General features: G+C 22.9%; 2 protein-coding genes across 5 annotated transcripts in view; one reads left to right on the top strand and one right to left on the bottom strand.

Annotated features, from left to right (window-relative positions):
- LOC132923052 (aquaporin AQPAe.a) overlaps positions 1 to 27,369 on the bottom strand; it is a 478,481-nt gene that overhangs the window by 118,137 nt on the left and 332,975 nt on the right. The window lies entirely within an intron of this gene.
- Positions 1 to 27,369, top strand: part of LOC132923046 (uncharacterized) — a 107,694-nt gene that overhangs the window by 51,421 nt on the left and 28,904 nt on the right. For all 3 annotated transcript variants that reach the window (XM_060986843.1, XM_060986844.1, XM_060986842.1), the window contains exons 4-6: positions 7,884 to 8,018; positions 26,359 to 26,518; positions 27,036 to 27,208. In XM_060986843.1, the coding sequence (XP_060842826.1) occupies positions 7,884 to 8,018; positions 26,359 to 26,518; positions 27,036 to 27,208 (468 nt within the window). The remainder of the gene's footprint in view (positions 1 to 7,883; positions 8,019 to 26,358; positions 26,519 to 27,035; positions 27,209 to 27,369) is intronic.

Here is a 27,369-nt window from a genome sequence, read left to right as displayed (position 1 = left end):
TATTGTAAAATAATAAATAGTTTTTATTAAAATGTTATTCATGTAACTTACTACTTTGTACATTGTGTTAACAAAAAAAAAGTGTTTTATTATTGATAAAGATGATGTTTTTTTTTAATGACTATATAACTGTAGTGAGTTTAAATATCCTATGAGATCAAATATATACTACAGTATCAAAAAGATTATGAAAAATTAATAAAAATGTAATATTTGTATATAAAGGAGTTTGATTCGAAAATAAATCAATTTTAAGATGATTTCAGTATAATAATTCATGAATCTTCGACTGTGACGGTTGGACGTTTGAAATGTTATCTTTTGGGTTTACTCTAAAATGCTAATAACTTTTTCATAAAGATAAAAGTAAAATTTTCCATCGAGATTGATTTCTTTTAATATTGAAATTGAGTTATATCTATTTTGATTTTATCCTTTAATAATATATATATATATGACTTTGTAAAAATTAACTCAAAAAAAAACTTTGAACATTTAATGATATATATTTTTAATTATCTACTAACTAAATATCTATACCATATACATTGTACATCTTATAAAAAGCTGATTATTATTTTAATAAAAGAGGTGTTTTTTAAAAATATTAAGTCTTTATACAAAATATTATACCTAAACTTTGAATACACTTCATATACAACTACACAAAATTTCTGTCTTAAAAAATGCATAATAATAATATATTTACATTATTCGTAGTGAGAAAAAAACCAGTATTATAACAATATTTTTTTTTGTTATTTTGTTTGTTATCTCGACCACATGTTACTATTTCCGCTTAGAGTTGTATTTTTCAAATAATATGATTTATTATTGCACTGAAATGTATAACACTAAAACTACTATTAATGCGCTGATATTGCTGTATGATGTAAGTTGACACACCTTCAGTGGTCTCGATCAGTAGTACCACAAATTTTTTTTTTTTTTATCTAGGAATGGACTAATATTTTTTTTCCCGAAATTACATACCATCGACAATGGAAAAGATTATAACTTTGTAGACATAAATTTTTGTTTTTCAAAATGCATGCCATTTCGGAGTGGTGATGGGTTCCAACTTCTTGACCCTCCCAACGTCCCAATATCTTCATTACTGGATGTTATGTCTATTAATATACTTATATATATATATACATACATATATGTTTAAACAAAAATTAAAATTCATGTATCTATATATTATATTATAAGTATAATTGAGTTATCCAAAAAATAACGATAGTTAATACAAAATTTTGCTTTTTAATTGTTAGGTTGGTCACTACTCTACTTATCTATGCCAGAAATATTAAATTTTGTGTTTTAGGGAAAAGGGTTGAAAGGAATAATAAATCATCGAGTTCTGAAATAACCATTCTGAAACAATCTCGGTGAATACCATGCTCTCTTAAATGTGTTTATTTCTATATCGCTTATATTTAGATTTACTGTAAACTTTGTGGATAAAGTCTAAAAATTGGAAAAAATATCTCATTCAATAATTTTCGAAATACTAATTTTGACTAGAAATGTATTGCAAAAAAAAAAATTAGAATACAAACCTTAGAATTTAGTTAAATTATGGTTTTGAAAAATATACTTATGAACGTATGAATGTATATGACACTGGTTTACTTTCGACGAATAAAAAATCTTCAACTCTAAAATTAATTAATAATTAATAATTATTTTTGTGAAAAAAAATACAAACGAAAGACATATTGATTATTTATACCTATATTTGTATGACAAATATAAATGGTACAGTCAATATTGAATATCATATTTCATTTGTATGATACGAATGTTAATAATTAAATGTATAGTTGTATAAATTAAAATCGGTGTATTAGTTTTAAATATTATTCTAATTTACCTTATTTATTAGAATATCTTTTTAACTGAATAAAACACAAATATTATATAAAAAACGAGTTAAATTTGGCTAAATGCCTTGATTTGTTGGCACCAAAAACGAATATTTTACATTTTTTATACCACTTTTTTCAATAAATAATTTACTCTTAATAACATCGTGATATTTCAATTTAAAAAAAGTTATTTTCAAAAACCTCAAATGATTTAATTTATTACCTTTTCCGTAATATTATACTAACGAAATTTCATCCAAATTCTATATCAATGGAAATATCAAGAGTTCATGTTATTATACTACTTATATTATAATGTATACCAACTTAAAATGAACTATAAGATATATATTTTTGTACGAAATAAAATATAACATTAAAACAAACATTATTTTATTATTTTAAAAATAATGATCATTTGTAATAATAATTATAATTTTATAAGTGTACAGTTATTTGTTTCTTAAAAAATGTATTAAATTCTATATTATAGTACTAATTTAATATTTTAATTATTATTTTTTTCTTAGAAATAAACCAAAGACCAACAACAATTACAAAAGTTACATGCGTCTAAATAATTAAAAGTGCTTAATAGAAATAATTATAATTGTTCTCAGAAATGTATTTCTTGTAGTTTTTACTCGTACAAAGAATTAACACGCATTCTAATTCAGCCAAACACTTTTCTGATATTGTTTACTCGCTTAATCTTGAGTAACACCTCCACATAAATAAACAACTAGACAGGTATTATTTTCAATTTATATAATTATATTATACATTAATTATGTTCAATTCAATTAAATATGGTAATATAAACTAAAAATAAAATAATATGCCTGCCCATAATAATTTAGTAAATAACTGCATTGATTAAATTCGATAACAAATTTGCCCTGAAACGGAAAACAAATGTCCTAACAAAAATTGATATATTAATTAAAATTTAATATTAACTATTTTTAACAATACAATTGTTTGAAATTCTACAACGCAATAGTTAATTATTTACATATTGTATTATCATGATGTATTATCAATCTAGAATAGTTGAATGTAAATATTTTTTTTTTAATATAATTCATCAAAAACAATTTATCAAAACAACTTTTTCAATACTATTACTATTTAATCAATTACACAGCATTGTAAACATCTACTTAATTTTAAATACATAGTATTATTGTTTTCTGTAATCGTATAGCAATTACTATATATCAAATTAATTAATAAAATACAAATATTTACAAATTAATATCGTAATAATATTATACATAACATAAATTAGATAAAAATATAATACATGTCTTTCATACGACCACGACTACGACAACGCTCAACGTGGCAGTACATTATAATACCTAAAATGTTGTACTAATATATTGGAAGATAAGGGAACAATTTTACGCTATTAACTATATTGTAATTTATATCATTTAAGTTGTAATTTAAAATAAAACAACCATAGTTCTTAATATTTTCAAAATATTTAATTTCTCATAAGTTGCATTTATAGTGATTTAAACATTATTTGATCTTTAGTTTCTCTAAGTGTATAAGAAATATTTGTGACAACCATTGATCATTTTTAAAGAAAATCAATCTACTATGGGTTTAAATTTTTAAAAAAATAACTAATTAATATTAAATATTTAAATGAACTGTTACAGTTTTTAAATTTAGATACTCTACAATATTACTAAGACGAAAAAATAAATATTAGAGTTAATTCTTCTATATACTTCTATTGTATTTTTTTTTTATTTGTTTAATTATAGTATAAGTAAGTGTATTAATCTAAGAAAGTTATATTTTATAAATAATTTATTAGGTGTATAATAGGTTTTTAACAAGGTTATTTTTATTAGTGTAAATAATTTTTGAAGTGTTTTTTTTTTATATATATTATTTTATCCTTTATATAGTTTAATAAAAAAAATGGAACAATTATTTTATAAAAGGTGATGATGAAAATAATTAAAAATAATAAAAATTGCAATATATATATTTTTTTTCAACAATTTATATTATATGTATAATACATATTATATTATATTCAATTCATAACCATTTCCTGAATGGAATATTATTTATTGTTTTTAAATTAAAAGTCAACAGGTAACTCCAATATGAAAACGTATTCTTTTTTTAATTATGTCCATATAAATTGATTAGTTATCAATGAAAAAAAAACTGTAGTCAATTAAATATTAAATGAATAATGAGCAATTTCTTTGATTTAAAAGATGTAAAACCATTATTAATCTATTTTAATAATATTGTGTTCAATGAATTAAAGCTGGATTTTTATTTTTAAAATATTTATTCAGATCAAATATACTTATGAAAGTGAACATATTTAGTTGATATATATTATATATACTCATATGTATGGATTTCATTTGAAAGCAATATATAGTTATATTTATCTAAAAATAATTGTGGTTTTACGTTTTGATTATCAAGTGCTTTGAAACATTTAAATTGATACAAGAAATTTTAGCTCTACTAGAACTTATATTAATATATTATTGTTAAAATAATAACAATATACTTTTTTTTTAACTAAAAATTTACAATTACCCGATGTGTTGATAACTGCCAATTATTTAACATTTTAACCACACTAATTATATTCTTTAATTCGTTTACTCTTTATTTTTTTAATCTAATTGCATTACTTTAATAATCTACAAAATTATGTTGTATATTTGCATCTATTAGCTTAATTTTCATGTTAAATCAAAACATGTTTTTTTGTTATATGTACTTACAGTTATTGTTCATTCGTAAACCAAACATTGTAATATTAAAATTATATAACTAATTTTGTTTGCAAAATAAATTAAATTATTAAAAAAAAATAAAATGTCTAAAATAAATCATTATAAACATTTAAAATACTAAAATATAATCCCAAAATTCTTTTGTTTAATTAATGGCGTTTTACTAATATTCATATTAAGAATAAAATGTAATAGATCAACCTAGTTTTACTACAATGCAAGATTTTAATTATTCATTTTATGATTATGGGACTTTAATTTTTACTCGAATTTTGTTTGACTATTTTTGATATAAAACATATCTATATAACATTCTCCTTAGTTACATATAAAGTTATTCCCATAAAATGAGAAAACTTCAAATTTATAGATTTATAGATATCTGAACTTAAAACTCTAATTACCTATTGAAGTTAAAAAATAAAATTAACTTTCAAAATTGATCAAAATTCATTACAATAAACTTTGGAAAACAAATTGGAAGAAATTAAGGGTTTAGTATTTTATTCTACTACGGATAATATTCTTTCTGGGATAGAAAAACGTTTCAGTCAAAAAAATGCATGCTTAATTACTGCAGTAGAACGTTTACTTTTGTTAAAATCCTAAAGTGGTAAAATATAGATTCTGTAGGAAAAATTTGTTAATTAATTTTATTAAATTTACATCTGACATAGTTTTTCATAGAGGGTCATCATTAGTGACTCGTAAAAAAAGTGGATGATAATTATATTGTTGGTTATGAGAAAATAGTAAAAAAATTATTTTTAACATAATAAAGCTTTGAGATCCGGGATTGGAACAGAAATAAAAAAAAATCAGGTCTTTTAATGGGAACCTTGAAAAAAATATAGAAACTAAAACCTTTCCGATACCCTTATTTTCCTAAACCGGAGTCGTTCTCAATATTTTGTTGATTTTACTTGATTCCAATATTAGTTTTTTTACAGTTTGTTAGTAGAAATAGTTATAAAAAACAAGGAATTTTAATTTATCGTGGTATTATTTTAGCGAAATTAAATAAACCTAAAAACCTAAAATATTAAAAAATTTTATTTTAACCAAAAACCGTTTTCAACTTAATTTTAAAGTGAAAAAAAATCTTCGAGTAAAACATCGAAGTCTCCACAAAGTGTATAAAATATTATTGTTATTATATACAATTTTGCTTTTTAAGAATAATATATGTAATATATTTATTGTTTATTTAAAATGGATAACATAACATTTAATCATTATAATTCTTGTGTCATAACATCACAAGCTTAAAAATTAAATTAAAGAATTCCAATGAATTTCACTTGATAGTACAAATAAATTTAAATAATATTATATACATTAGAAAACAAATTTATAATTTATTCAAGATGAATTTAAAAAAAAGTTGTTGGTAAATTATATGTTTTTAATATTTTAATATTAATGTAAAACTTTTAGGTATAGATAAATCAATAAACAAAAATAAACCAAATGTATTTAACCACAAACAAATTGTAGTAAGAAAAATAAAATACTAGAAAATTGAATTCATTAAAGATAACTACTAACATTATTAGCTGAAAAAAATATCAACATTTACAAAAATAACAAAAATATGAGACATAAGAAAAATTTAACAAAATCACTCACTATTTTGACATTTTATAATTTTTGTTTATGGTTACCCATTTAAAATATTATTTTAATCTATAAATGTATTGTAGAAAGATAAACAGCAACAATGATATTGAACAAATATTATTATTATTCAAATTATAATTAGAATTTTCAGGTACCTAACATTGAAATTAAATTGTTATAATTTAGCTTATGAAATAAAAAATAATACGTTTGAACTGTTTTAAGGATTTTTTTCACTTATAAAATTATAAATTATTATGTACGTAATACATATATTGAGTGTATAACGTATTTTATAACTCACCAAACAGAATGTTAGACAAACACCAGTGATTGATAATTGCATAAAATTACACTAATGATTTAATTTTATGCAATAGCCTTGCAAACTTCTACAAAAGTGGATATTTATCTTTTGACTTAGATATTACGTAAAAAGTGTACATTGAGGATTTACAAATTACACAAATCTGTATTTTTTTTTTTAAATAACGATAAAAGTATTATTATTGATGTTGTTGTGCATCTTATAATATATTAGGACTACAACACTATGACATTTTAATTACATTTATTTTGAGTTTAAAATATTAGAGTAATAATTTATTATTAGACGTTTAGTTTATCAGCTCACATACACACAAACACACACCTACACATATACATATTTATTTATAATCTATTTATTAATCATAAATCATAATTACATTAATTACATAAATATACATAATTTTTTATTTATATACTTCTAAGTAATAAAAAAATTTAATCTTTCGTTAATAATGTAAAAATCTTCTTAATTACCTAATATATCTTTTAATTTAAAGGTATTATATTTCCATTTTGTTCCAAAATATAATTAGTTTAATTGATTTTAAGTCCTAAATACAACCATTATTGTAATTATACAATACATTTATATTATTTTATATTTAAAATAATAACTACCTTTCTAGTATTTATACTATAATTATAATTATAAATACTACAGAATTTGTAATCAATGATACAATGTTCTAGTTTTACTTTTTTATTAGAATTGTTATTGTTAATTATCAGAATAAACGCTTATAATGATTTGGTTTGTTTTTGTATGCTAACTGAATGAAAATATTGATATTACCTACAATCTCATAATTATTTATTGTTTAATTGGTCGATAATTATTTGGTAAATTCATGAAAATAATGAATTAGGTTCTGCCAGAGATGGTATTATGTATGAATTGTTGGTAATTTCACGTTTACTAATAATAATAATTAAGGGAATACGTAATTCGCGTATATTTTACAACACTATATAATGTCGCCTTTTATTGTTATTGCGAAATCCGGCTACACGCTATATTTATGGCTCTACGAGAACCGATGACATTACAACTGTCGCTAATACAGGGTTCAAAATTATTGCCACATAGGGAAATGAATCACTTGTCCAGTTGGTCCAGAATGATTACTAAAGCTTTATGTTTGACATAAATATATAAACTTGCAAGCGAATATAAGTTTAAAATGTTATTTCCCTATATACACAATCATACATAATATATATAATATATATAAATATATATTTATACATATTTTTATAAATATATATATAGAATGGAGGCGCCAAAGGAGGATTTGATATGAATATAGGACCAGCCTGGCAAAAGGGATACACAGGAAAAGGAGTAGTTGTGTCTATACTTGACGATGGTATACAAACGAACCATCCGGATTTAGCTATGAACTACGTAAGTTTTATTTACACATAATAAATAAATATACTACAACTGAATTTTAAATTAAATTGCTTTGGCGGAAATAACGCAAATATTTTAATTAGAAATAGTGCATGTTTAGTATAACATTTAATAATTTAATAATAACAACTAAATATGTATTCGTTTGTTAACAAAAATGGAATTTAATTAATACATATTATAACCAATTCATAAATGTTGTATTTCCAAATATTCATAATTATAAATAGCAGTATAATCCAAAATATTATTTAAACAATTATTATAATAACAAGCCATATTCTGAAAAAAAATTATGAAACCCATGATTTATAGATAATAATAATAATATCATCTATTATCATAAATTAATTAATTTATTGCATTTTATCTTTTGCATTATCTTGCATATGATTATAGCTTATTAGTTTATATTTTAAATAATAAACAGTTTCAATTTTGTAAAGACGTTTAATTCAAAAATCAGTTATGTCTGGGGCTGTTTAAGAGGTATGCATTATATTATTAAAAGTATAATATCAAAAAAACAAATTAATTAAAAAATTAAGTTTTGCTTTAATATTATATTGTTTTGAAATTCTAAATATATAGTCTGTTTTATATTATTTAAATATAACATTTAATAAATGATTTGAACACTTCTTTGAAAATCTTGGAATTGTTCTGTTGAAATTTTATGTTTTTTTTTTTTAAACGTTTTATTATATTTAGTAAAGCGTATTAGCGTATTATCAAGTCTTGATATTTTGATGGAAACTATTTGTTCATGATGGATAGATATTGGAAAAGTATAAAGTTGAAAAATACTTTTATGGATTTAGATAACTATTGTCACGAAAAATAGTCAAACAGATTGAGTTTGTATAATGGAATCCTTTAAAAATTATGTACGTGAAATATATCAGCTTGAAATAAAAAAGCATAAAATATGAAGCTTTACACGTATTTTTCAGAATAGTATTTATTATGATAAATATCAGAACTAGAATATTTTCTAGCTTTATTAAATCAAAATTATAATCAAATTCATAAAAAAATTATCTATATTATATTATTATTAACAATGTCATAGTTAGGTTAAGTATAAATTCTAGTGTGTAAAATTATAATTATATAAGAATATTTAAAATGTTTAACAATGTATTGTTTTATAAGTAATGGTAAAATATTGGCATGAACAAATACAGAATAGTATACACTTTAAGCGTAAATTGTAATGGTAAATGTGAATATTTTTTATTTTTCTAATTTATTTTGCTCTACACTTAACATGTCCTACACATATTTCGTAAACTTGAATATGTATTGAATTAATGACATTTGATCGGAGAAATAATGCGCAAGTGGTCTACTTCTGAGACCAATGTTACTACAAAAATATATTATTTTTGATTGAATGGTTTTTTCATCTCAATAATATAACTGATTAGTTATTACTTTAAACTTTTCTCTCGCAGTTGATTGTTGAATAATTATTATGATGAGAATAGTATTACTTTCAATAAGAATTTTTACATAAAAAAACACTCTGGTTGAGAAATATTTTCAGACTTGTCACTGGTTATTTTATTTTTACAGATGATAAAAAAACTGAATTTATATTTTATATAAAAGACTGATAAATTAACAATGCTTATATTGTCACTTTTTAACGCGAGACATCGAGATATTTTTCCTCGTGATTAATGAGCTTTATAATGAAACTAGTAATTTCAAAACTTGCATATACAAACATTTAATATTAAATCGACTTTTTCGAAAAATTATAATTACCAACTATTATTTTAATAAAATAAGCAGACGTTGATATACAGAGTAGTTCTTTAATTTAAAATAATCATAATTTCGAAAATATTTAACTTTTTCATTTTTTATAATAATATTTACTTTAAATACCTACTTATAGCTATAAATAACTGCTGGTTTGCTATAAAACATTAATAAACCAAACCTAGATTTTATGTATCTTTTATAAAATATTATAATAGAAATTCTACTATATTAATAATGTATACTAAAAATATAATTTTAATTTTACGTTGAAAAAAGCGTCATTATTGATTTTTTTACTAAATAATATATAATTATGTTAACAGTTGTCCTGTTCTAAACCAAAACATATAAAATATGAAAAATTAATAACCGACATCTCAATACCTATTATTTATCAAAATTATATAATTTAATAATATAATTTCAAGTAAAATCATATTTTTAGTTAATATTTTTAGTTTTTAAAATTATTGAAAATAAAACAATATTTAACTACTTATACTAAATTATTAAAATATTTACTAAATTGTTTATATGATATATTTTTTGTCAGTAAATATATAACCTGTAAAATTGTATTTGCAATAAGAACAAGTGCGAAAAAACAATGCCATGATTTACAAGAAAAAATAAATAATCCAGTGGTTAATTATAATTAAATTCAGAGTTTTATTCAAAATACATGATTCTAGTTTTTATTTGATTTATTTAGTAGCTTCTCAACCATTATTTATTGACGTATTAGTTGTTGGACATATGAAGATTAAATATAAACTAAAATTAATTAAATTTTAGTAAAATAATTTTGAATTATATAGGTATTTAAAATAATTATTGTTCACAAAGTAAGTAATTTACTGCATGCATTAATATACCTATGTATATGTTTAAGAAAATTAAAGTATTTCGCAAATAAAAATTCAACATTCATTATTATATTCATTATTATTACAATAATATAATTGTATACTCTTATTTTAAGGTATTATAAATTATAAATATATCTACTTTAATTTTAGTGACTTACATGACATGTACTACTTTATATTTCACCATGTTATTACAACAAGCTTTATTTATGATAATCAACATACTTTTATATTTTGTTTACTCATTTTTATCACATATGATATTCTCGCCCTAAACGACCGTAAACATCATATCGTCATAATAATTTATAGTCGTGTAATACTTGATCATAGTGTGAAATGACACTTCTTCGTTCAGTCCTATAAATCCCTCGGCGTTTTGTATTCAAACAACATCACGCACATTTTGTCGCATCTCTGGAAATATATCACGTCGAAAATTGCCAAAATAAATCTGTCTGAGGTGCGGACATTAAGGAAACACAAATCCCATTGTGGGATTTCGCCATTGTGTCAACCAAAACTAGCGAAGCACAACCGAGGACCTCATATCGGCAAATAAAATAACATTGACTTGGTTTACCGAAACGTGAACATAGCAGTATGTGGTTTCATCGTAATTCCAGTCCACTGGCCACCATATCAACTATGTATAGTGTATACAATACATTTATCTTTCTAAAGAGATCGTGCAATTGAAAAATGTAATAATAAACACGTAATTCATTTGAAAATAAATCACTTCCATAGTGTGATTTCACTTATCTCGTTTCATCAGTTATTTATTGTGGATAATTATAGTAATATAGTACATACAAATTACTATTGTCATACAATGGAATATGATATATCATAGTTAAAATCATAAACAAAAGGATTTATAAATCACTATCATATTAGCAAACAAACAAACAAACAAAATGTATAAAATTAATTCAATTTTTTTTTAGCAAAAAATATTATGTACTTATAAAATATCATATAATTCAATTTTTTTATGTATAGTTTGGCTATAGTTCAATATCAAATAATATTATTACTTTTAAAATTAAATTTTTATTAAATAATAGCATAATAAGTATAACGTACCTGACGTTTACAAACACGGTACCCTCAACATATTTTTAATGATGTAGGTAAGCACTAATAGTATTCAGAACTACATTATTATTTACTTAATTATTGTAAATAATTATTTTTAACTAGTATAATAAATAAATGCACATAAAAAGTAATACCTACATGTTCTACATCAAAAATCATGAATGTTTAGCCTGATAGGACTCCACGATAATGCCAGCATAAAGTGGTATCGCCTGAGGTAATAGTGAATGTATTTATAGTTTAGATCTTAACCATAATTTACCGTACTTCCCACACTTTTTCACCGTTACCGCACCAGAATGTATCCATAGTGCAAAAACGTTTACATATAAAAGCTGTCGAAAGTTAATGATAAGTTGTGACTTGTAACCCGGAGGGTTTGTACGGAATTCCCCAGCTATTATAATGTCATATCTGTTTCGCGTATATGCGTGTATATATAAAACCGTTTATCTTACAAAGGGAAGGAGTAGGACAACTTCACTGGTGCCTGGTGGCTGCTACTACCACTAAAAGTCCACAGAGTAGAAAGGATGAAGAAGTGGCTGGTAATCAAAATTTTATACAAGGAAGTAGCGTTATATAAAGACAACATCACTTCTACTGCTGCCGCCACGGCCGTCGAGGGAGAAACCGGAAATCCGCACCAAACTTTTGAAGCTAATAAACTTAACCAACTTTAACCTCGCTTGGTAGTACTTATACAATATATAATATTATATATGTGTGTATATATTTTATACATGTACGAATCAGACAAGCATATTTCTGATACGGAAAATGAAATATATATATAGTGTAAAAGTAATGTGTCACAAGGTATCGTCCAATGTGACAAGACTGAAAATTAAAAATTATTCAAACTAAAAGATATTATATACCAATGAAAAGGGAAATGTTTGTAAATTTGAAGTTCATTATAATATAATGTTGGGTACGTTTGTAATATCACTCGAGTAAAATTATTATGAATTGAAATAATTGGGTGATGATAATATTATTATAATACACATTGCACAGCTGTATAGTGTGAATATGTGATTCTATAGGTACTCTGGTTACATGTACCCAAGGGAAACGAAAATTATGGTTACCGGATACGTTTAAAAGTAATTCACAATAAAATTACTGTATGCATCGGATTTTCAGTGATATCTTAGCTCTTTAATATGTTGCGCGAAGTTCTAATGAGACATTTTGAATAATCGTCAACGCGTTTGGCAACAAAACTTTATGGTAAGTGCGTATGCAAATATTTCGCTGATAAATTATAGTTACATAAAAAACCACGGTGATGTAATAAAAGTACGTCAAAAATATAACTTTCCTTCGTTAAGTTAAATATATTCAATAAATAATTTAAGTAAATACAATTAATATAGTTTTATCGGATATTGTTATTTTTTTATATGGTTTGTATTTTAACTATATTTATTTGTAATAAAATGTTATCAAATTTTAAATAATAATGTAATAAGTATTAAAATTAGAATGTCTTACGCAGTGATGATAGTATTTTCAGTTGAAATTAAATATTATTAAATATTTTGTGCACTGTATATTAATGTATGAGTGCAAGGTAGTAAAAAAAATGTGTACAGTCTGTATGTGATTTTCATATAATTTTTAAATAGAAATAATTAATTATATACTTCATAAAATATAACTAAACAATATAGAAGATTTAAACACATCGAATTTCATAATTAATTAATACATATATTTATTATTCAAGACATTTTAACAAATGTTAATTTAATTGTGTTAATCGTTATAAGCAATTATAGAAACTAACATATTTATTTTAATTTTGTATAACAACAATTTTACTTTAATAAACCTACATATGATAAAAACAATAGCAAAACAATTTCGATAGCTTTACAATGGTTCTTTAAATATTTAAAAATCACAATGGAAAGATTCTACTATAATAAAATATCATTAGGAAGTTTATTTTCTTAAGAAAATGTTTTAAAATATCTTGTGTTTACAAGAAAACTTTATTTAATTTGATTTAACTTATATTTTTTCTGCCACCTAGTCCATTTAATCTTTAACTTACTTTTAACTCTATTTTATTATTCTATAGTTACGAAGACCTGGTATACATATATTTTTATTCAAGTGTATATTGTCAATAATTAATCATTCGACACAAAAACGAAAAAACCAATATTAAAATTTAAAACTTTTAAAAATCATTTAATCATGGAATCCAAACCGAAATAAGAACAAGTACTTTTTTATTTGAGATTTTTTTGTACCTACAGTAGAGATCGTTCTTATCAAAAATTTAAAAAAATGAATCAAGTTTTTAATATCAATACAAATAAATAATATAGTTATTTTATATAAACTTGAGTATTAACTATTCATTATATACCTATAAAATATTTAACTTATCAATATTTTTTTTTGGTTATACAACTAACGGTTATAATAATTATATAAATTAACAATAAATTATAACACTTTGTATGATTAGTCTTATAAATATTGAATGTAATTTAAAAAAACGTGTTTGATGATGTGATGTATTATTGGTTATTCAATGAATGTTTTGTAATTGGTGTTTCTGACCAAACTAAAAACATTTTGTTGACAATTCAGTTAGTTTATTAAATGTCATAGTTAAAACTATTTTTTCTGCTGATAATAGTACAGCACTAATTTAGAATACTACTTATACATGTGTAAGTACTAGTTATTATGTTCGTGTGGTGTGTAGCTTAGTATTTATAATATATAAATATAATTAAATACGATAGTTAAAAAAATAAAATAGTAATATTATATTTTATTCACCGGCTAATAAACATGACATTTTTGCTTTAAATATGTTTTTAATCATAAATAATATTATATACTTTTCCCATATTACATTTCATTTAAAATATATATTTATATAATATAAAATACAATTAAATAAATAAAAATAATACAAGACAAAATACATGATTATATATTAATTACTTTTGTACATAATATTTGATAATAATATATGATTTTCAACTTTTAGATGATAAATGATACGTATATTTTAGTTGTTGTTGTCTTCAATTACAATCAATCATCAAAATGTATCATTTTTTTTATACTTGTCAATACGTATTATTTTAAATATTTTGAAGATTCTCTGGGATTTATTTTGCGTACATAGTGCTGTACGAATACCGTTCAATTTTAAACCATTTAGTTAAGAATAAATGCATAGTTTGTAGAAAATAACCTTTGTTTTCCAAGTTAAAATCTTCAACTCATATGGCTGCACATATCTAATTTTTTGCAGTATCGTATTATATATTTAATATCACTATTTTTTATTTTATTCACTTTTGACTGTTATAAATTGTATCAATAAGTTTTTATAGGTTTGATTAATTATTCACGTAATTATTTTCCAAAAAATACATAATTATACATACATAATTCACTTATAATATTATATTTAAATGATAAGAAAACTTTAATTGTTGATATTGAATTTAGTAATATGTTATCATCAGTTATAATTAAAAGTTTTTTAATAATTTATTCCAACGATGCTGATGTGAGTACAATAATTATTGTACGTGTAGAGCAATATTTACATGTAAAAATATGTACATACTGGTAATATTGTTCTAGAATGAGTATTTTGTGAGTATTCGACTTTAAGTTTAATATACTTTGACAATAGGTACTTACTACTTAGTGTATCAAAGCACTTTAGTAAAACATTTAACAATCATATTAATTGACTTCTTTCACTCAAAAAAAAAAAAAAAAATAATAATAATAAAAAAATAGAACCTTTATAAGCTAGTAGTTAAAGAACTTATGTTATAAAATAACCTAAGTAGAAACATGTAGTGAAGATATTAATTGTTTTGGTCAAAACTCAAATTTAAATGTAGGGTTTTTGAAGTATGCTAAATTGCTTACTGAACATTGCTCAGAAAAGGGTAGAGAAAATATCTACACTTTATTTTGTATGATAATCAAGAACGACAATAGGGGATAATAACAATAGTAATTTTGTATTAGCTGTTTTGTAGGTCATAACACGTAAATTATATAACAACATAATAGTAAATTATATAAAGCAAAATCATGAAATTAAATTAATTTAATAGTATGATTAAAATAAGCTTATTGTCATAGTATACAGTACCATATTACACAGTTAATTGGAAGTATGATTGAAATTATTTAATTACCTAAAACATAATATACCTGCATATTCTGTATCTGTAAGAATTAACAAAAAAATAATAATAATAACACGACTCTTAATTATTTTTTAGTTCACGTTTACTATCAGTCTATTTTATATTTATACAACTTGTAGCTAAAGTTATGTGAAAAAGGGATTTTTCTGCTGTCCTGTGCTTCACCATTGATTTCAGTATTTTTCTTTCCAAAATATAATATTATAGTTATATATTGTTTTTCAATAACAATTGTATTATTAAAATAGATATTTTTTAATAAAAATTATTCAATCCTTTAATTAAAATTAACTTGGTTATTCAACATTTGCAAGTAAATATAAATGTATAATATTTTTATTTTTTAAACTTGAAGTTTAGAATTCAATATTAATTATCTTAGAGCATTATTAAAATAATTAAAATATCTAAAAAGCACATTTTTCTTTTATTGAAAATTGAAGTTTTAATTTTAACGGTTTTTCAACAAAAAGTAATAATGACCTATAATAACCCTATTAACTATTATTTAATGGTTAACAATTCAAAAACTTTTTTATTTAAAAAAACGTATGTTAAACACTCTCAATAATCGTATATATTGTTATGATAAATTTATATTAGTGAATATTTATATTCAATTTCTATGAGTATTTAATATTTACATTTTGGTAAAAATAGCTATATATTTAATAAAAATGTATGAACTTAGTTATTTTTTTGTGATTTAGAAATCATTTATTAACTTATTGTACATACTTGGAACATTCTATCTTTATCTATATTATTATTTTATATGCGAAATTGAATTTCCAAAATAATTTGACTAACTGTATTCTGTTAGCGTGTACCGTGAACCTATTATTAACACCGTTCTATGAGTCTATGACATGGATGTATTGTATTTTCTTATATGTTTATACAATTGATATAGTATGATGGTATATTATAACAGTATACATAATATGTTCAACATTATTGGTAAGACAATAGTGTGATCTATGTACAGTATTAAGTACTAACATAAAAAAAAATACCTTCAGTCATATAAATAAATTATAAAATATGCTTAAAAATAGACGCTGACAGTAATTCTGTTCAGAATCATTTTTTGCAATAAATAAATCATTGAAATAACATTTATCACATCCATTACCATCACCTATTTAATACAAAGATAGATAAATCCGATACTTGCTATGTACAGCAGAGAGACGTACTCGGTTTTTTTTATTATTATTAACATAAGATATTAGTTAGGTACTTGTGTTGATAGTATAGCAATAAATATTTTTCCAACAGCGTTTTATTATTTTTTATATATATATATATATATATTATTACATTTTTAATCAAATAAAGTTCAATTTATTTAACATTGAGTATATAAGTAGATTTACTATACGGTTATATACATTTTAAATATTAAAATAATTAAAATAAAAACAATGAAATGCTTTTTTATGATATTATAGTGTATAGCATATTAAAAATAATATTTAGAATATCTCAATTTATTACGTTTTAAAAAATTGATAGAAAATAATAAAAAGTTTGATATGGGTGAAAATGTTCAAGACAACATCAATTGCAACAATATTAATACTTGAGCAATCGGATTAGTAAAGTGATATGAATACCTTGTAACGTGTAAATCAGTGAACACGGTACATCTATACCCTTATATTATAACTTGCATTATACAAAAAAATACATTTTCTAAGTAAACTATGAATTTTTTTTTTTTTGATTACCTAGTATGATACACTGTAATATAAGTATTGATTTATCAATCTTTTGAATGACTCTCTAGAATATAAATTCAACTTTTTTAGGATCAAAAGGTCACTTATTGTTGCATATACAACAATATTATCCAGCTATAGAATTCTGTGGTTGTGAGACATTTGAAATGGAACAGAAAAGGAATAGTTATGCATGAATACGTTATGACATCAAATCGGGTTTAAGCTTTCACGGGTCCACTGCCGTATTTGAATTCCAATAAGATGACAAGTATTTATTTATTTTCGGTGAAACGAATTTTTTAAATGTTTATACAAACATAATATACGATTTTTTTTAAACAAGTTTCCATGAATATTTAGTATTGCGATTCAAATAGTTTTATTGAGAGATAGGTGTCTACTTATTTATTAATAGTGTAAACAAATATATCACTTATACTAATATATAATATTTATAATAATTATATATTCTTCCTTCTTTTAAATTTATCTACTAAAATTTAAAATTTAAAATTGTCTAATTGTAAGTCAATAGAGTGTTTATTTTTTGGATAATTTGAAGAATAGTTATAAAATTATTATTTATATTAATTACTATAGAAAATCTTATTTATTTTAATAAATGGTGTCGAGATCAGATAGAATCTGGTAAACAAAGTGATAGAGCCGCTAGAGGGTATATTATTAACCAAATTTAAACTTATCTAAAAAGGGTTACTATGATTATATTTATATTTTAAATAATTTTGCTTTCATAAAGTATTTCAAGGATTTCATTAAAATATATGAATTATGCATAAATAATTTAGGAAATAATTTTTATTGTTAGATACCTCCTAATATTCGTATGTTATTCACCATATATTATTTGATAATAGTTTATTAAACCAATATTATGATAATAACAGAAACTGTTGGGGTCAAAATAAAATATTTACCTAATTATTAAATTTAAATGTACTTAAAAAGAGTAAAGATTTAATCGTAGAAATTATTCTTTTTTAAAACATATACATTTAAAATAGGGCATTTTTTTTAAACATGACAATAAAATAATGACTTTTTTATAAATTAACGTTAACTTAACTATTATCATTGCCTATTTAATGTATCCCATGGTGTTTTTCGGTAGTGAAATAATGGATTTTTTATATTAACTTCAGTACTTTAAGATACATAAACACCACAGGAATCTGTTCTACATACTGGTGTATACGCTAAACGTGTATTGTGATAATTTACTTGTTGGAATTTTATTTCTCTAGACGTGGATTATTTTACTTTTTATAAATATGAATGCATGAATATTGGAGTTCAGGGAACGAATAACGGGAGTGTTTTCTAATTATTTGAACTTTTATATAAAAATAATTATTTCACTATGTATAGTAGAGGTGTTGTTCTGAATGTCTGAAACTTGAATACATAGAAAAGAACTAATTACATTTCACTAACCAACCACTTCTTAGAGTGGGTTACAACTATAAATACTTCGATTATTGAATATGCTCAAAATAATTTAAAATACAATTAATAAACAAGTTGTTTTAAAGTTTAAACTTGAATAACCGTTTCAACAAAAATTAATTTAAGTCTTATCAACGGGTGTATAACCACAACAAATATATAAATCTTTATATAAAGATCCAAATCAAGTTTAATTATCTTGTTTTTGCAGGTATATTATATTTTTAAATTCTATCTATCTTCGCAGCAATATGTTCTTTAAGTTATTGTGGTTTATCTTATTTAATCAATAATACGTATAATATAATTATTTGAAACACAGACAATAGATTTTGAGAAATTTGAATTTGAATATTCTAAAAAAACATAATAATTTTATAGGTAAAATTATATTTATTATCGATCGATAGTTGTATTTATATTTAACACATCTTGCTGTTTCCGATTATGATTAAGAACTTAATTGTGGACTCAAAGATAAGTTAAATTAAATTGAATATTTGGTTTCTAAAATTAAATACACTCGAATAGAATTAAATGCGATTGCGTAACAATAGATTGTGTGGGTAGGTTCCTAAGATGTTGTGTGGTTTATTTGCGATTCGCTAGTGCGAAACAATGGTCGATTAAAGACCAACAAAGGGTCACGTTTGAGCTCAGCAGAATAATTGAGAGAATCTTTGCTAGCCATAAGACATATGCTCCAAACTAAATATAGAAAGATAGTGATAGACGTATAGAAAATTATGTATGTATAGCTCAAAGATAGGGAGAACGATCTTTTGAAGAATTTAATTTGGTAATCCACTCAACTAAAATTTTTATAGTTACAAAATATATTTTTGTTTAATTGGTTGGAAAGAAATATTACTATTTATGTTTAAAAAATGTATATATTTGTTTTTTATTTGCACGATGCTGTACGGTAGAGGGGAAATTACAATAATTTTGGAAATATATATTGTATAAAATGTGTTTATAATTAATAAATTATACATATCCTGTATATTAGAGCTTCAATTATTCGGACTAATTGGACCAAGAAGGTGTGGATGATAAAACAATAATGAAAAATATTCAATGAACACGAATTTCAAAGTTTTATATATTTAAAAATAAAACTTTAATGTACTATATGCAATATGCATTAACATATAAGTATAATATGCTAAAATAAATATTTATTTATTAAAAGTACGAAATATAATTAATTTAAATTTAAAAATATAAAGTAAAAATTCATTATTTATTTTTTTTATTAAAAATTAATACTTAATTGTGTAAATAAATAAACAAATCATAACATCAACATCGTTGTTATTTCTGTATTTGGTTATAGGTCTTGTTTATAATATAATATAATAGTCAATACATATTACATACAAGGAACAACATTTTATTTTTAATTGACTACTGTGTTAAAAAAAAAATTCTCGTAAACGTTTCATAAAATATTTGTAATATAACATAAATTAATATTGATATATTTTTTTTAAATTTATAATAAAGTAAGAAGTTTCTATCTATAAGTTAAGTATTTACATAACATACAGATTACAGTGATATGGTTGAATTTGAATGTGATATCGTAGAAATATTCTAATATATTTCACAATATAACAGCATAACATATAATACAAATATATTAATAGTATGGTAGGTTAAATAAATTTCTGAAAAAAAAAAATAATACAATATAGTGTATAATAATTTTGTTATAATGTTACCCTATATTAATATTACTAGTTGTTATAATAACTTATGTGCCAACTTACTGACTTAGCATATAACAGTGTGGAAAGGTTTGTGGTATAAAATGCTTAAAATTAATCTAAAAACTTGAAAATTCTAAGTAAAACCACCTAGTAAATAGAAACACTCATAGTAACACAAAAAGTTTTATGTCTTTTTTGATTATAACAAAATAATTAAAAAAGTAATTTTTCGTTTTATTCAATATCTAATTTTTTCAAAATCTTAACTTAAAATATCTAAAAAAAAAACAAATATGTATAATGTATATGTCCACAAACAAATTATGTTGACAATAATGATACATCTACAGATAAGGCTTATTTGTCTCCTCTCAAACATCTTTTATGGATATCTATAAAAAAAACCTACACAAATGTAATTTATAGTTTTAACATCGTAAATTGGTATCTGTATCTCAGTCTTCAAAATGTTAAATTAATAACACTAATGATGTATACAGGTAGCAACAAATTTATATAATGTATATTTGAGATTTTTGATTTTTATTCATTTTTTGAATATGGGCAAGATATATTATTCACAATTTTTTTAAATTGTATCTTAATAAATAAAAAAACCATCCGGGTTGTGTTTAAAGCATATTATTATAATATTATTGTGATCAATAATTATTTGGTAAACATGATTGGCTATTATGTTTAGAATTCTTGAGTATACGATGAAAATAATTTATAATTTTTATTAAAGTGAATAGATTCAGGTATAACTGGTTGGGTGCTGTTTAATCCGACGTGTTAAACCCTATAGCTTGTTTTTCCACTCGTAATCAGCGATAACCCCTAAATACTAACTTATGATCAACCTACCATTTCCCTTCATTACCAAAGTAACATAATATAACTTCCTTACTATGTCTCTAGGGAGAATTGAGTTTATTTGTTACTATTTATCCCTTTCTACAAATTACACGACTATACTATTTCTTTGGGGTCAATCAACAAACGAGCAACTAAATAAATAATAAACTTTGTTCATCGTATTCCAAATTTTAACTATTATTCTATTATATTATTTCTCAGAAGATTTAATTATGTTCATTCATTTATTGATATTATGTATCAAAATTATTATATGCATATAGGTATATTGTATATATTTTCAATTCAAAATAATATTGGAAGTCAAAACTACCAAAGTCAACAGAAGCCTCGTTTATCTTACTTCATACATATATGTATTTTATTACATTATTTTGTTTCCATTTAAGTTTTAATTATTATGAATATAGAGTTAGTAATAAAGATTTAATGTATTTGATTCTAAGCTATTGTTTATATACAACAATAATGAGTACACTGAAATAAATAATTTGTGAAAATAATATGTTTAATGTTTATAAATAATTTTGGTTAAATTGTATATTTTAAATTAAAATTTGATATATCTTTAGTTATTTTACTCGTGAATATGAAATTTCGTAAGAATTTGAATTTCAAACGCTCAATCAAATAATTCAAAAATTAATTTTTTACTGCTCCAAAAGGTGAAGACAAAAAAAATCATCGCTCTGCTTAGAATATAAAATTGATATGTGTATTTGAAACAGTTTCCTAATGAATTGAATAATAAAAAAAAAATAACTTTAAATTATAAATTATATTATGTTAATGTATAATTCTGATTCTTTAGATTTCAATGTTAACTAAATTGTTAAACTAAAATGTTTAATTAAAATTGCATAGTATATATTTAAAATATTAAATAGCTTCTATATTATAGTAATTAATAACTATTATTAATTTTAAGTTTTATTCGATAAAATGATGAAATTTAATTGAAATATTTTTAGTCAACTTTAAGTAAATACATTTTGCCAATCTAACTATTTTTATCGTTTTTCTCGAGTATCAAAGTATTATAATAATATCAAGATTATTATATGTTCCACAATTATTTTAAACCTTATAATAAGAGAAAATAAGTTTTATATATTAAGTATAATCTTAATGTACATAATATATTATATAATGTATCGACTAATGATAATTTTATAAGCAATGCTTAAAATCGGTATTGCTTAAATAATAATATATTTTTATGCCTATAGAACTTTATACATTTTGATATTACAATAACGTTATTTCATATTTTATCATACTTAAATGTTGTTATTATGTGCTTGAGAGGACAACAACTAATAACCGTTGTTCTGAAACGATTAGATCACTGAACAAATATACTTTCATAAATAATATAATGTATGTAATATGAAGTATTTTTAATTATTTAATTTATATTTTAATACCCATAACAGTATTTTTTTACATTTAATGGCCAATTTAATAATGCTTTATTGCTAAATTACTAAATAGTTTCATTATAAAATTGAACATTTGTTCAAGATTTTACATGAAAAAACAATATCATTATCACATAACATTTACTTAAAATATTGTTAATAAAACAACCATTCGTGGTAAGTATTTATCTTGGTAAAAGGAGTAAAACTGAGTAGAGGTAGAAGCAACGCTCGATACACATATACCCAAACAATACAAGTTGTTGAAGTGAGATAATTGCTAACGTTGAATAATACTTCAGATCTCACGAGTCACACCCATGGTCTACCGCTTTTTCAATACGCCCTTCCCTATCAACATCATTTTCGGTAGCCCCGAAAGACCTATATATTATTTTGACCCATAACACATTATAAGTGGCTCATTATTACCTTATATATATATATTATATGATGTAATTACATTTAGTTTGAATAGAAATTTAAGTTAGACAATAGTACTATTTGGTTTCATAAGTATAGGCGCGAAAGTTTATTCTTAAATATCAACGTATTATTGTGTTATTTGTAGTAAAAACGTTTAATAAAAGTTTTATTAATGTATTTTCAAGCTAAACATTTGCTTTGATTTTTCGTAAAATTAATGATAAAATTTGTTGTAGAAACTTACTTACATTGTTTATTATTTACTAACACGATAATATGAAATTCTCCAGTATACCTATGCAAATGGTATGTATCTAGCTTCTAGCTAGTATGGTTTTTAGGTTTAATCATACTATCGACTATCGTAAATCATAATAATATATTATTTATCATCGTTCTCTCGTGTTACTCGTGACGTGTTGACATATCAAACGAAAAATATTTTTGATGAATTTAATTTTTGTATTTTATTTTGTTTGAACACGTTTTTTGTTTCAAAATATACCCTAACTAAATATCCTAAATTGTCACATACATGATAATATCGTAATATTATTACGAAAACGTTAATTTCAAAAAAATATTTATTGCTAATAGACTTCAGTTTCAAAACAATTTATAGCATACAAGTGCGCTATTATAATGGTTAATAGTATTGTAAAATAGTTAATAATCAATCATTAATTAACATAATGTTATAGACTTATAGTAACTAATTCTTGTAGTTGATATATTTTATTATATAAACTATTAATTTTAAGAGGACGTCATACCCGCATGTGTGGTCTCTGTCTTACGAACGTAAGACATAGCAAAGTTGCGTTCAGCAGATTCAATTTTATGCTGTTAGCTTTAATATTAGAGCCAATTTACTTATTATCAAACTTAAAGGAAATAATATTATCTAAGGCATCTTATAAGCTTTTATAAGATATTATATTGATATTTTAATTTTTAAGCGAGTTACGAGCATTTTAAAATTTTGATATTTTACATAACTATATAACTCACGTTATTGTCGTAGAGACAACACATGCAGGTATGACGTCCTCTTAAACATAACTCATAATTGGAATGGTGCTGTTTTTACTGGTAATTATTTATAACAATAGTATCAAATTTATTTTGAATTTATGATTCTAAAATTCGTAAATATATTTTAAAAAAATCCAAATTATTAAGAACTTTTTCGGTTACTCAACATTCAATTTTCAAAACATATTCTTAAAAATATAAATATTTTAATTTTGTTACCATTTGAATTTTCAAAGTAAGTGAAATATAGGATATATATATATAATTCTATATAGGATTTATATTTTTTTTAGAATGTCGATGTACAATTATACATGTGTGTTATGCCATTGAATTAAACAGTACGGGTCACTGATTAGAATCCCCGTAGAAAGCAACAACATATATCTAACTAATTTATAATGTAGCTATATATATATATATATATATATATACACAATGTATATTATATATAATATACCCATGCCAATATACCTACACATTAAATCACTTGCACTAAGCTTCATTGAAACTGTACAATTCATGTATTCTATAAGGATATTGAAATTGTTTTATCTTACATTATTACATATTAATATACTTTTAGAAATACATTAAAATTATGCTTCTAAATATGTATATGGTATAGAGTCGTATTTGTTTAAGGTAAATATATATATATATATAATATACAACGATAGTTGTTTAGCATGATTGATAAACATGTATTGTAATTTTTCAATATTAATTATAATATACTGTATGATAAATTATTATTTATATTATTGGTAATATAAAAAAAAACCAAATAATTTACAACGTAACATTTTTAATTTATATTTATGTTAATAGAATCCTAATTGAATTACGTTTGGTCATATATCTACTGCTAAATATATTATGTTTACTTATTATTTATTATTATTTAATATAATTAAAAATGAAATTTCAATAAAGTAGAAATAGTGTAATAAATATAAAATTATTAATCAATTAGTTTAATAAATTTAATAAAATCAATACTTATCATTACAATTATCTGAATTAATTTCACTATGTTTTTTGTTATTTTTTATAATTCTATTAAAAAAAAAAACAAAACAATAACCTTATTTTCGATTTATTATTAATTGATTTAGTATTGCACATACATGAAAATGTACTCCTTGTTTATTAATCAATGTTTAATTTGAAATATTTTCCAATTTAATATTGATTGGTGAAAGTCTCCAGGCACCTATATACATCATTGCTGAAATCAATTTCCATTTCCAAACATTCCATATGTATTTTTCAACTTCTCCCATGCGACAGTCTCATAGGTTTTTTTTTAAAGGCGTTACACAGCCGCTAGCCATTTAATAATACCATTGCCTCTGCCGCTGTCAAGTATTCACTGTATTGTGTATATCATTTTGTTTACACTCTTTGTCGCCTTCGGGTCCATTTTGATTGACCTTTTGCGCCCTTGTTTGTATTACCCTGCTATTTAACTTCTCCGCGTTTCATTACTCCAAACTGTATATTATCACATCTAGCTCTTTGTTTCCGGTGCTCGTCTTGTCTCCTTCATTTATTTTAAATTCGAGTACACTCATACGCCTCGAGTTAAAAATATTGCATGAATTATTGATGTAACATTCCCTAACCGCCCTTAATACCTCAGATAAATAATGTAATGTTTCACCGACAATGACTTGGATAATTTATGTAATTTCTTAGGACAAAGCAGCCAGTTGGGATATAAACGATGATGACGACGACCCAAGTCCAAGAGACGACGGAGACAACAAACACGGTACAAGGTGTGCTGGAGAAGTTGCAGCCGTCGCGTTTAACCAATTCTGTGGCGTTGGAATTGCATATAATGCAAAAATTGGAGGTTTGAAAAAATACTTTGTAAACATTAGTACCAAGCATATAAAATTATTTATTGAAGTGACATTGGATATTAAATAATTTCTAAAACATAATACATGGTAAAATATGTATAATATAAATTATAAATAGTATAATATTATGCAATAGTTGATAAGTATAATAAACTATACATTTTACACATTTTAACACCTTCTTCTATATTTGATAATATATTATTTAATTTTATTGCCAATTATATAACTGTTTTACTTATCATACAAATATGGAGCATCTTAGGATGCAGCTAAACTATTTAATTTAAATTTCGATGTAATACTACACATGTAGTATGTAGATTGTATACTTATATATATATTCTATAATTTATTCAATAGCCATATACGAGGAAGATATTAGGGATACTTAATTTTAAAGCGTATACTGCACTATCTGTTATATGGAATAAATTGCAAAAAATTATTTAAAAAAAATAATTTTCCATAAGTAATAGATTATGCTTTTGGTATGTTTATCAAAAGGTGTCCGGATGTTAGATGGGGTTGTTAACGACGTGGTTGAAGCAAAAGCATTAAGCCTGAACACAAACTATATAGATATATACAGTGCTTCCTGGGGACCAGAGGACGATGGGGAAACAGTTGATGGACCTGGACCATTGGCCAAAAGAGCATTCGTTAATGGCGTTACATCGGTAAGTGTCATCGTTACATTGTCTAATGTAATTAAATTAATTTTGATTGGTTTCAATTATTACAGTAATTTTCACAAAAATGTTGATCATTTTTTTAAAACAAATAACTTAAAATTTAGAATAATAAAAAAATAAAAATAAGTAACTAGCCCTACTGTACA

Source organism: Rhopalosiphum padi, chromosome 2 (genome assembly GCF_020882245.1).
Source record: "Rhopalosiphum padi isolate XX-2018 chromosome 2, ASM2088224v1, whole genome shotgun sequence".
NCBI classification, from domain to species: domain Eukaryota; kingdom Metazoa; phylum Arthropoda; class Insecta; order Hemiptera; family Aphididae; genus Rhopalosiphum; species Rhopalosiphum padi.
This window is presented reverse-complemented; position numbering and strand designations above follow the sequence as displayed.